General features: G+C 38.7%; 1 protein-coding gene across 3 annotated transcripts in view; it reads left to right on the forward strand.

Moving 5' to 3' along the window:
- The first annotated feature begins 232 nt into the window (after positions 1-232).
- The window catches only part of LOC133286572 (WD40 repeat-containing protein HOS15-like), a 29107-nt gene continuing 16038 nt past the window's right edge, over positions 233-13301 (forward strand). For 2 of the 3 annotated variants that reach the window (XR_009748150.1, XM_061484000.1), the window contains exons 1-6: positions 233-579; positions 8014-8159; positions 8287-8620; positions 9337-9431; positions 9540-9586; positions 9761-9911. Coding sequence is in view for 2 of the 3 variants with exons in the window: in XM_061484000.1 (XP_061339984.1) it covers positions 519-579; positions 8014-8159; positions 8287-8620; positions 9337-9431; positions 9540-9586; positions 9761-9911 (834 nt within the window). In the remaining variant the exon portion in view is untranslated. Of the gene's footprint in view, positions 580-8013; positions 8160-8278; positions 8621-9336; positions 9432-9539; positions 9587-9760; positions 9912-13301 lie in introns of those variants that run through there. The other variant, XM_061484001.1, reaches the window with a different exon arrangement.

Here is a 13301-nt window from a genome sequence, read left to right on the forward strand (position 1 = left end):
TGGTTATGATTTCTCATATTTAATGTTTTCACTTTAAATATGGGAAATCATAACTATATAAAGATGAAAATAAATATAACCGTTGGATCAACATAATCAATCTAACGATAAAATTGATGGGTAGTCCCTTGATAGTAACACAACTTAATTGTCACATTATCTTCCCAAAAAACAAAATAGGAAAAAAACCCTATCCAGAACGTAGAAACTGAAAATAGAAGAAACGGAAGCGGAGTTAAGTAAGCGGCAAATACAACCCAACCTTATTGCGTTAGCGTGACTCTGGCAGTTTCTAATCCTTCCCCGGTGCTAACCGGTAACGACGGTTCATCCGGCTCTTCCACGTGTCCCTTCAACTTCAACGTAACCTTCAACTTCTAGAATAAGAGCCTTCTTCTTCTCAAGCTCGCACCGGTGCGGTGCTTTTCTCTTCCTCCGTTTTCGCTCTGGTCGTCGAGGTGGAACTCATGGTCGCGTAACCGTTCTCGAAGGCCGTTAACGCCGCTTGCTTTGAGAACATGACCTCCATCACCTCCGTCGAACTCAATTACCTTGTGTTTCGTTACCTTCAAGAATCAGGTTTCTTCGCCCTTCCTTCCTTCTTCTTCTTCTTCTTCTTTTCTTCTTCTTTATTTGAATTCCACAATCCGTTAATATACACGCTTGTATTGTCGCCTTTCTTGTTTTCGTTTCCGTAAGGCGTTAGAGTTCTAGAAGTTTGGATGAATTTTGAGTTTTTCGAATGTTGACAATTTCGAGCTGGTTTGAGCGTTTAAAGTTTGCTACAACGAATTAGGGTTAGCTACCGCTGAACCTGTTTTCTGGTTGAAGATAGGAGGAGGACAGAAAATTGTTAGACCCGCTATTAAAAAAAATAGATTTATTGTTCAGACTTGATATTTGGAGTTCTGAAATTCTCTGTTTATTTTACCAGTTATGGCTATCTATCGTGAATAAGGCTCTTCTAAAGTGTGCTTGTTTTTAAAGTGAGCAATTTAAGTGTGTCTAGATTTTAATTGACTAAAATTCAAGGGTAGATACGCCCTTGGTTGTTCACTTTAATGATAATCTTATTTTACAAATTTTTTTTTTTTCCATCTATTAATATTCTTCAACTCTGGAATTATTTGCTGATAAGTAGATGGTACTGGTTATGGTTATTGGGTCCTTTTCACTTTATACTGCGTGAGATGTGTACAGTAGATCAAAATAATGGATATGAGGAACTTGTTTATTTGTTGTTCCTCCTTAAATATTTTTTATTGTAATAGATGTAAGTTGGGAATTGTTTTTGCAAAATGGTAGGAGAAATATCAAATGAAAGGAATAAATGTTTGTTTGGTCTTTAGACTATATGCGCTTTCTTAGAACCATACAGCATGTTATTTGTTAGATATAAGACCATTTGTGTGTCTTTACCTGCTTAAGATTTTACGAGATTTAGTTTTTAACATGATACCAAAGCCTTACGTAAAAATGAGCCTTTGCATTATGTACCCTTCAAGATCAAGGGCTATTGTTTGAAGCGGTATGTTAGAAATATAAATAGAGCCATTCATGTGCGTTTCCCTAACAGCTTAAGTTATTAGGAGAGTTGGTTATTGATATAATATTGGAGCCTTTATGTTCGAGTGGTGAGGAGTTTGACCCTTGCCACCCCTGTAAATTAACATTTGAATTTCAATACCAGGCAAATTGAGCCCGTGTATTGTACACGCTTCAAACCTAAAAGACTATTGTTTGAGACAAGAGTATGATATATGAGACCATTCATATGCTTTTGCCAAATAGCTTAAGTATTTAGGAGAGGTGGTCCTTGAAAATATCCCTTAAAAGAACGTTATTTTTAATTTGTACTTTCTTAAGATGCTGACGTCAATTTCACTTTTTTAAAATTTGATGTGTGAAGTGATTTGTCAAGATGCCAACGAAGAGTATAATAGGAAGTAATTCTTTACTGATAAAAACAATGGAGACTAGCTCCTCACAAGACAGAAACTGAAGAATGAAACTACAAAGAAGCAAAATGCTATCTCTGCCCTATGGCTTCAGCCACCCAAAGACTACCCAAATGATCCTATGCCCTCTGCACCTCCATTTCCTTTATATTCAGGATCTCCCTTCCACTACCCCAGTACCCTCCACACCAATTCCCTGCTGCCAAGTGTCTATTCGGTTAGAGCCACCTTTTTCTTGCATAACAGTCCCCTCCCACTATACTTCCCAGCTCATTCCCCAATCTACCTTTATTCTTGCTTTGCTTTCTGTGATAACATGAATTGGAGACCCATGGTTTCAAGGCCCATCAGAATATTTTGGGGCTGTTGTCTTGGAGGAATCATAGTGATAGGAATCAAACAATAAAAAGAAACAACTATTGAATAATTTCTCTGTATTCACTCAAATCCAGTAAATCACCAAGGTTTAACACGAATAAATCTAGCTACATCTCCATACTAATTGCTATGGCAATAACAACAACGAAATGCAATAAACAGGGTCCTTCGAGACACCTTGAGAATCTCCCACAATTGCCTCAACAACAGAAATGACTTCCACAGTGACTCAGCAGATTCAGCATTCCCATTGGGCTGCCACTTAATCCTTTTACGGTCTCTAATATAAACCTTACCGAATTAGGCTTTGTGAAGTTGATCCCTATCAATACTCCCCCCCCTAAAGAAAGCACCTTGTCCTCAAGGTGGAAGTCAGGGAATTGAGCCTGGATAACGACAAAGTCTTCCCAAGAATTCTCGAAGGAGGGAAGGTCATGCCACTGAATTAAGACTAGCAGTTCCCACTCCTCAGACAGCTCAGAGGGTATAGGTTGAGCATTGACAATAGGACGTTCCGCTTTCTTGAGCAGGGACACATGAAAAACTGGGTGAACTTTACTATTAGCCGGAAGAGCCAACTTATAAGCAGTGTCACCAACCTTCCCCAACACTTCAGATGGACCATAGTAACGGGGACTTAGTTTTTCATTGACTTTAGAAGCCAATGATTTCAACCTGTATGGCTGGAGGCGTAAATAAACGAAATTTCCCACCTTAAACTGCATGTCCCTCCTCTTTTTATCCGCCTGCGACTGCATACGGTCCTAAGCCTTGTGTAATTGCACTTTTAAATCCTCTAAAATTGCTTCCCGATCAGCCAACAATTGAGAAATAGCGTCTATTGCCGGGAAACTATTACCAACTCTCAAAAGACTAGGAGGACCTACACCATAAAACGCCTTAAATGGGGTCATCCCTGCGGAGTCCGTAGAGGTGGTGTTACACCAATATTCCACCCAATACAGCCACTTAGGCCAGGTGCGGGGTTTGGGACTGCAAAGACAACGTAAATAAGTTTCAAGACTCCTATTCACCACTTCTGTTTGCCCGTTTGATTTTGGATGGTATGCAGTTGTAGAATGGAGTTTAGTTCGGTCGCATTTAAAAAGTTCAGACCAAAAATGACTTCGAAACAACCTGTCTCTATCCGACACAATGGTAAATGGGAAACCATGCAGCCTCACCACTTCCCTTACAAACAAATCAGCAACTTCTTTGGCAGAATAAGGATGAGATAAAGGCAAGAAATGAGCATATTTTGTGAGATGGTCGGCCACTACAAAGATAGTATCAACAGCGTGAGCTTTAGGTAATCCACCAATAAAGTCTAAGGATACATCTGTCCATACCTGAGATGGTATCGGCAATGACTGAAGTAAACCCGCAGGGGATAAATTCTGAATTTTACTCTGATGACAGATTGCACAATCCATCACATATTGCTATACTGTTTTCCTCATTCCCTCCCAAAAGACAACCCCAGCCATTCACTTGTAAGTCCTAGAAAAGCCAGAATGCCCTCCAATACACGAATCATGGAATTCTGACAGAACAGAGGGGATAAATCTAGAATTTTTGGACAAGACTAACCTATTTTTGTAGAAAAGGCGACCTCTATGCAGATGGAACCCCACATGTGACGCCAGATCTTCCAGGAAGTTCTGGATAATGCCTTTAAGCCTTGGATCCATCTGCACTTCGCGGTCAATCTCCTCCAACTGAGGTAGTTGCACCATAGAAAGCAAATAGAATTCTTCGCTTCGAGACAAAGCATCAGCAACGACGTTTCCTTTTCCAGGCTGATAATGTATCTCAAAATCATATCCCATTAATTTTGAGATCCATTTTTGCTTCTCCTTGCTTAACACTCTATGTTCCAACAAATATTTGAGACTCTTTTGATCCGTTTTAACAAAATGTCTACCCAATAAATATAGTCTCCACTTCTGGACAGCAAACACAATGGCCATTAGTTCCTTTTCATAAATTGGTTTCCCTATAGCACGCTGCGAAAATCCCCGACTAATAAATGCCAGGGGTCTGCCCTCTTGCATAAATACTGCCCCAATGCATTTACCGGAAGCATCAATCACCACAACAAATGTCTTGGAGAAATCGGGTAATGCTAAAACAGGAATGGTACTCATTAACCCCTTCAACTACTTATATGATTATGATTTTTCATTGAATGACTATTCATCTATTGTATTTTGGTGTAAATATGGGAAAAAAGCTTTATGGAAAAATGGTGGTTCAATTCTATGTTGTTTAATAGAGAATTAGACTACAGGTGCGGGTTAAGTGAATCGGCGGATAGTTTTGGTCCTATTGAAAATACCAATCTAAGTGAACACCCAATTTTTACGTATCCTTCAACTGATCAAAAGCAGCCCATGCTTCGCCTCCCCATTTAAAAGCATTTTTCTTCAATAAACTTGTTAGAGGATGCGTTATCTTGCCATAATCTTTGACAAACTTTCTACAATAACCCGTTAATCCGAGAAAACCCTTCAGCCCCTTAACGTTCTTTGGGACTAGCCATTCTTCCATGGCCTTTATCTTTAAAGGGTCAGCCCGTACTCCTTCTATATGACCCAAATACTCTACTTGCTTTTGTCCAAAAACACATTTCTTTTTATTCGCAAACAATTTATGATTTTGCAGAATAACAAATATTTGCCTCAGATGGTCTACATGTTCAGCAACTCCTTTGTTGTACACCAATATGTCATCGAAGAAAACTAGAGTAAATTTTATCAGATGCGATTTCAGTACGTCATTCATAAGGGCTTGAAATGTTGAAGGGGCATTAGTAAAACCAAATGGCATTACTAAATATTCATAATGCCCGTCGTGAATTCTAAAGGAAGTTTTGGGGATATCTTCCTCTTTCATTCGACTCTGATTAAAACCCGATTTAAGGTCCAACTTACTAAACACCCTTGACCCCCCCCAACTTCGTCCAATAATTCATCTACTACTGGAAGGGGAAACTTATAAGGAACTATGACTTTATTTAAGGCCCTATAATCAACACATACTCTCCAGCTGCCATCTTTTTTTTCTTTTTTTTTTACCAATATGACATGGCTTGAATGAGGGCTCACACTAGGTCTAATCATACCATCACTCAACAGCTCCACAACCAACTTTTCAATCTTAGATTTCTGATAATAAGGATACTTGTAAGGTCTGTTGTTGGGAACCTAATTACCCGACTTTAAGATGATGGCGTGATCCTAACTTCTCCTTGGGGGAAATCCCTTGGCTTCAACAAAATCATCTGCAAATTCTGCTAGCAGATCATCAAGCTCCTTCCAATCCTCCTGGAATTTCTTAGAGAGCAAGGAATTTTCCCACCTCACGTAGTAACCCTGTCCATCTTGCACTAATGCTTTGACCATCGATTTAAGAGAAGAAATGGTCCTGATGACGGATCCCCCATAATGGTTGCTTCCTGCCCATCAAGAACATATTTGAAGGTTATCTCCCTGAAATTTGCCTTAATTTTGCCCAACTCCTTGAGCCAATCTAGCCCCAACACCATATCCGTGCCACCCAAATCAAACAAATACAAATCTTGAAAAATGGTGCTATTCTGAATCTCAATAACAACTCCCCTACACACCCCATGGCATGCCACCTTATGCTCGTTTCCTATCTCAACGTTGCACGTGGGAGTTACCTCCACCTTCAATCCCAGTCTGTCAATCAACCCTTGTTTAATGAAATTTCTCGACGCCCCACAGTCAATGAGCACCTCCACTCTTTTGTCGCCAATAACCCCCCAAACCTTCATGGACTAACTTGATGAGATACCCATAAGACTTTGCAACGATAGCTGAAGAGCCATTTCCTCATCATTTTTCAATGGCCAACTAGACTTCTTCCACAGACTTCGGATCTTCAGCGTCTTCGCTGTCGATGATGAAGAGATGAAGTTGTCGTGCCGCACACTTGTGTTTGGGTCCTTATTTTTCATCGCACTTGAAGCATAATCCCTGTCGATTTCTGACGACGTTGCTCTGCGACGGCCCACCCTGCGTCGCACGCATTTGGGTCGATTTGGGGATTTTAGAAGCTACCTTCGTTGATGCGTGCCTTAACTCGCTGTTGGAGGTTCCCCATTGTTAATTGTTCTTTGGGTCCATATTGGGTTTCAAAGGCCCACTAACATTTTTAGGGCCAAAGAACCCCACACCTTCTACCCAAGCAGCATTCTTGAGGTCAATCTTTTGGGCCAATTTCATCATGGATGCCAATTGCAGCCTAGGGATCATAAGCACCTCCTCTCTAATGCTAACCTTCAGCCCACTCAACCAAGGACTTTTCAACACTTCTTCATCAGCTACCGAACCAGATTATTTTTCAACGCGTAAAGAGGACCATACGGATTATCAAGCATCTGCGTTTGGAAACGGCTTAAAATTTCTTGCCTGAACAACTCCTAGTTAACGGTGGCATTGTTGAGCTCCCACCATTGGTACCACATGAGAGCTTCACCTTATAGAACTACCATTACTGCTGCAACCTTCTCATTCTCATCATCTCCAATCTCATTCACTTGGAAGTACCTCTCTACCTTGCTCAACTAGGCGTATGCGTTTTGTCCGGAGAACGTTGGGATTTCAAGCTTCCTACACCTCAGCTCCCTATAACTTATCCCTCCACGATTCCTATTCGAACCAGATGAATCGCTTCTCCTTCTCCCTCCAAGATTACGTTCGTCTCTAAATTCTCACTGCCTTATTAGCATTGCTCGCAACAACATTGATCTTAGTAAAAGGTGCTTTGGATGCGCGTGGTTCCAAATTAATGCCGGATAAAAAGGAAACGGCACTGTGCCGGTATATCTTATCCATCTCCCCATAAGAATAAACATCTCCAGAAATTTTTTTTAATTCAACCCCCCCTTTTTTTTTCTCCACTCGGACTAATCCGCCTACACGACTACCTATGAATGTCCCAACTACAAGAAAAGACCTCATGATAGTCAATATATCTATTTTTCTTCAAATTCTGGATAATTACTATTAAAAAAAAAATTATTATGATTAGGAATATAAAGAAATATACCCTGAATCTTATTTATCAAAATGTGATTTTTTGATATTGAATAATTGTTCTGTACTCACTCAAATCCAGTAAAAATCACCAAGGTTTAACATGAATAAATCTGGTTACATCTCCATAGTAACTGTTATGGCTCAGATTTAACAGTAAAATAAAGGAAATAACAGCAACGAAATGCAATAAACAGGGTCATTCGAGACACCCTGAGAATCTCCCACAATTGCCTCAGCAACAAATATGACCTCCATGCCACTCCTATTTCACGCACATTTCTAACTGCCGGCGTAACAAACTCTTCTAACAGACTGCTGACTCAGCAGATTCAGCATTCCCATTGGGCTGCCACTTAATCCTATTATGGTCTTTAACATAAACCTTACTAAATTGGGCTTTGTGAAGTTGAGCCCTATCACATATATACTAGGGCATCTATCAGAAGTAGGAAAGCTTCTTGAGATTGTTTTTATAATGTTAATTTGTTTATTTTTGAACAAAAAAAGTTTGTTCTTTCCATTTATATGAAGCTCTTTGTATTTATGAAATGGCAATATGAGCCTGCAACTGATTTGGTTTACTGGCTATTTGTATTACATCACTACTGCAGGTTTCACACATTCTGCTTTTGCTTTTGGTTATGAGGCCGGTATTAACAAAACCCCCATTGATGGAAATTTGGTGCCGCAAGGTGCTCTGGTTACATTTGTTCAGAAGGGGCTACATTATTTTGAGATGGAAGCCAACTTGAGTAATGTTAGCATTCTCTATTTTTTGCATTCTTGATTTACTAGCAACATAACATTCATCCATATGAGTAGACATTTTGAAGCTTTCACACCCTAGGTTTTGTGTTGATCAATGTTTCTTTTAAGCCTGCCAGTGTGATGCAGACCTGGAAGAAGATTTTTCATTCTTAAAACCTTTGGATCTTATCACAAAAGATGTGCATGAACTTAGGCAAATGGTAAGTGAAAGACGGAAAAAACTACATAAGGAGAGAAATAAGGAATTTGAAAAGGAGCATGTGGGTGAACGTAAACGGGCAAGAGAAAAGGAAAGACATGAAAGGGAGAAAGAAGTTGAAAAGGATAGGGAGAAGATAGAAAATGATAAAGAGCGGGAACATCAGCGTGGAAATCAGACTCACAGAGAAATAGTCACGGATCAAGAAGATAAGGTTACTGTAAAGCATGCAGAGAATGGAGCAATTGGAGGTAATCTGATGTTCAATGGAATTGGTGTACATTGTCTTGTATAAAATATGTTCTTCGTTTCATGTTTGGCATTTGGCTACAATTTTTTAATTAATAATCTACCCTAAATGTCAATGTCATGTAATTTTGTTTTCCTTTGCTATCTTTCTTCACATTGAACGGATCATATTCTCCTACTCTATCTTTCTCCCTCTCTTTTTTCCCAACTCCATTGTCTCTGTTCTCGTATACAAGTGTTCTGACTTTTACTATGAATTCCAGTTCTTTTTCTTCTTCTTTTTGACTTCGTTCCTACGTTATCATGCTCTTCACAGTCATGCCATCATCGACTCAATTATGAATGTCTTTAATTTTGGGAATTGTTTTTTGTATTTTTTCGGCATTTATTTGTGTATCAACATCAACATCACCTTTATCCCAAATTAATTGGGGTCGGTGGTAGATGAACCCATATGAAAGATACAAAACGGTTTTTAAAAAAAAAATAAAAAAATAGTAAATAATATATATATATATATATATATATATATAGATTAAATATCTTATATCTATAGTCTTTAGTATGACGGTATCCGCCATCCTGCTATAAGCATATTTGGAGTCTACCACTCCGCACTATGATCTGGGATTGATAACTTTGACTAGCGTCTAGTGGTCTATTTCAATTAATATTCTTCTTTCAAATATGGCTGAAAATTTTTCGTTCACTTTAATAGGACCAGAACCAATGGACATCTGTACAACATCAACATCTCAGCCATGTGAAATTCCTAGTTCGGATGTGACAATTTTGGAAGGGCATACTTCAGAGGTTAAATATATCATCAATTCTTTTCTTTGTAGACTTCTTAAATTTTCTTTCATCTACTTTTTCATCTATAAAACTCTTTGTTGATTGGCCTGTTCACTGTCCATTTAGGTGTGTGCTTGTGCATGGAGTCCTAAAGGATCTCTTCTTGCATCAGGGTAGGTATCTCTGTGAATGATTTATTTTTGCATTAAAATGTGTTAACATGTGTATAGCATTATGGTTGATGTGCATAACTTTGTGCATCTTGGATTTCCATTTGCTAAACTTCCAATTTTGTTTGACTTCCTTATGATATTCTTGTACTTTACTATCATCATTTCAATTTTTAGGTCTGGGGACTCAACAGCTCGTATTTGGACTATAGCAGAAGGGAGATGTAATCCTGATTCACAGAATGGTCCTTTGAATGTGTTGGTGTTGAAGCATCTTAGGGGTAGAACAAATGAATTGAGTAAAGATGTCACTACGCTTGATTGGAATGTGAGTTCAAATGCATATTTTGATTGATATTTATATGTATGAATCCAAAGTTGTTTTTTGGTTCACCATTATAAATTTTGTGAAGTTCCTTCTCCCCCACCCCTTTTTCAGAAAAAATAGCAAGGGGGATATAATATAAACTGCTATACAGAATTTATTTATTATATAATATTTATTTACTATTAAGGAGACACAAATTCTGTGTTTGGCAACTAGATATCTAAGTAAGATGGTGCTGGTTTTTGTCTAGAACCAATTTTCCTAAAAGGTTAATCTTTTAGGTGAAGATACATGAATGGTTATATAGTTTTATAACATTTCTAACACGTCTTCCTCGCACAAGAGTTCTTTGGACTAGAAGTGTGGACAATGCATAAGCCCACCTATCATGTTCTCAACTTTAACAATTTTATTTAGAACGGGGGCAGCGAGGATTGTACTTTAGACCACTTCGTTATAGAGGCTCGTATCCCATGTCAAAAGCCAACAACATCTCTAACACTTTTTAGATGTAGCATGTTTGGTTATAACGTAAATTTTAAAAATTGGTTTTTGTTTGAACTAAATTAAGATAGAACTGGTTCTTGATATGTTTATTTTTCGTAGTCCAAATTTCTCAACTCTTTTTCTTCTTTTTCATTATCGCTTTCTCTCTCCTTCAGCTAGACTTATGGGTGGTTTTAGATAAGATATAGTTGTAGGGAACACTCATTCTTGCAAGAGTTAATTATTATGTCAACTCTTTTGAATTAGATAATCACATTCTTTCACATTTACATAAAAACTTGTATATTCTTGGAAGACCCCTAGATGCTTCAATAAGAAAGTTATTAACATGGTGGAGGGGTCAATTTTTCCCTATGTTCCAAATTGCCCTTTTAAGTCATTTTTCCGTGTGTATATATATATATATAAAAATTTTATTTTATATATTTTTCTTATTTTTTATTATTTTCTTTAATCTACTCTTGGTTTATTTTAGTTTAGTTCGTTGACCGCTGACTCCAAGTTGTTTGGGATAAAGCCAATGTTGATATTGATGTATAAATATTAGAATCAGTTTTGATGTAGTTTTAACCAAACTCAGCTCAGTTATGAATTAGTTTTTTTTTTATAGGGACTTGTATAACTGGTTCTATCGTGTACCATTTTATATTAGTTTTGGAAGTTGTTAATTACCCATGTTTGAGTTTAACCAGTGAAAATGTGTAAAGGTATTTTTTTTTTCTTCCTCATTTTAAATTAGTTTTGAAAGTTGTTAATGACCCGTGTTTGAGTTTAACTAGCGGAAATTTGTAATGGGATTTTTATGTATTTTTTCTTCCTCTCCTGTTGCTTCTTCTCACGAGTTTCAGACACATTCAAATGATTCTTTGGAGAATTTTTTTATTTTCATTTTTGCAGTGGGAAGCAACTGCCTTAGTTTCCCTATTTGTTGCCTCCCCTTCAGCAATCTTGCTATTTATTGTGCCTTAGAAGCATGATTGAAACTGTTGAGATATATAAAACCATTAATATAGCCTTACCCAAAAGCTTAAGCTTTTGGGTTGAATTGGTTCTTTACATGGTATCAGAGCCTCGGTGTACCGGGTTCGATCCTCTCTGCCCCCCACTTTCTTTGTAGTGGAATTTCTTTCTTCGCATAGTAGGTGGGCCTGTCCATTGTCCACCCTTTAAGCCCAGTAGGCTCTCGTGTGAGGGGGCGTCTTGAGATATATAAAACCAATAATATAGAATTGGTTCTTTACAGAAACTTATCTCTGCCCTGAAATACTTCATTAGACACAAGCCCGATGTTATAAATCAATTTCTAAGGCATTCTTGTTTGAAGCCATGGAGAGTGTGCTTTTATATTTCATCTTAATTCTCTTTGTTTCCTTTTCTCTTTGAGCTGCTAAAAAAATGATATCTTGCTCTTTCAATTGCTAGTTGCATGCTTCAGTTAGAAACTAGTAAGTCTAGCTGTATAAGTGCCTATTTCTGTCTGAAAGCTCCGTAGAAACCTTTATTTAGTTCGTTATTGTTAGAATAGATATGATTAGATACGATTAGATTACTTCCTTATTCCTTTGTAATTAGTTCTGGGCTACTCACTTAAGCCCATTAGGGTCTCTATATATTGTAACTCTTTGTATCAGATTAATACACAACATATTATTTTATATTCAAGTTGGTACCAGAGCTCTTTTGTTCTGAGGACCCTCGCTTCTGCTTAAAACCTTGTTTTCGCTTTAAAACCTAAGTCCACTGCTTAGGAGTCATCTTTTCTTTGTCGTGCGTCCTTCCGGCAAGTCATCAAGGGCTGTAAGTCCCTTCTGGGTAATTTCCGAACGCGTCAGCACCTCCGACGGTCACCGGAACCACCGTCCGCCACTGTTCAGGCTGCCGGAGAAGTTTTCTGGCGAGTTTTCTGCCCGGACCATACGCGATCAGAACCCTCTCCTCCCGGCCACCAAGTCTGTGGAAGTCCGACCACCATCGGAGCTCGCTCGCGCCGCCCAACCCCTCTGCGCGTGGGCCTCACGCGCCACCTTCTGCCGGCGTGTGTGCACTGTTCCGGCACCTTTTTCCGGCCGGTCTTGGACAGACAAGCTCGCCTTCTCCTCCTCTTTCCGGATCTGTGGTTGGTTCTTTGTGGGTCTGACTTTTTGTGCGCGCCTCTTCTTGATCGGTGATCAGGTTCGTTCCTATTTACTCGGTTTATATCTTTGTGATTTAATATAATGGCAGCAAATTCTCCTGTTCATTCGGAGGTTAGTTTTCCACCTCCTCCTGTCAAAAATTCTTCCAATATCATCTCCACCAATGTTGGGTCCATTACCTCTTCAAAGTTGAAGGGTTCGGTTAATTACAAGAACTGGGCCACCTCTATTCGAGTTTGGTTCTTTGGACAGGGACATGGGAACCATCTCACGACTAAGTCTACTGATGTTCGTAAGGAAGAAAAATCTGATTGGGAAAAGATTGACAACCAGCTTCTGAGTATCCTTTGGCATTCTATTGATCCAGTCGTCTTGGACATCTTCTACTCCTTTCAAACTTGTACTGAGGTGTGGGAGGAAGCTAAAAACCTCTACACTAATGATGTTCAGCAGCTCTATTTCATCATCTCTCAGTTTATGGAACTGAGCAAATCATCCGACATTCAGATGAAGACATATGTTGGCAAAAGTCGATCTTTGATGCAGGTATATTTGGATATGTTGCCTTACCCTACTGATGCTTCTGCATATCGGAAACAGGTGGAACGTCTCTTTATGGTTGCCACACTATCTGGTCTCCCCGAAGAATATGATAATGTCCGGGATACTATCTTGACTAGCAGGGAGCTTGATCTATCAATGACGTATCAGCGTCTTTTGAATCTTAACAAGAAATCTGGTCCTGCAT

Source organism: Gastrolobium bilobum, unplaced genomic scaffold, assembly GCF_033153095.1.
Source record: "Gastrolobium bilobum isolate Gb01-03AN ecotype WA unplaced genomic scaffold, APGP_CSIRO_Gbil_v1 utg6309, whole genome shotgun sequence".
In the NCBI taxonomy this organism is placed as follows: domain Eukaryota; kingdom Viridiplantae; phylum Streptophyta; class Magnoliopsida; order Fabales; family Fabaceae; genus Gastrolobium; species Gastrolobium bilobum.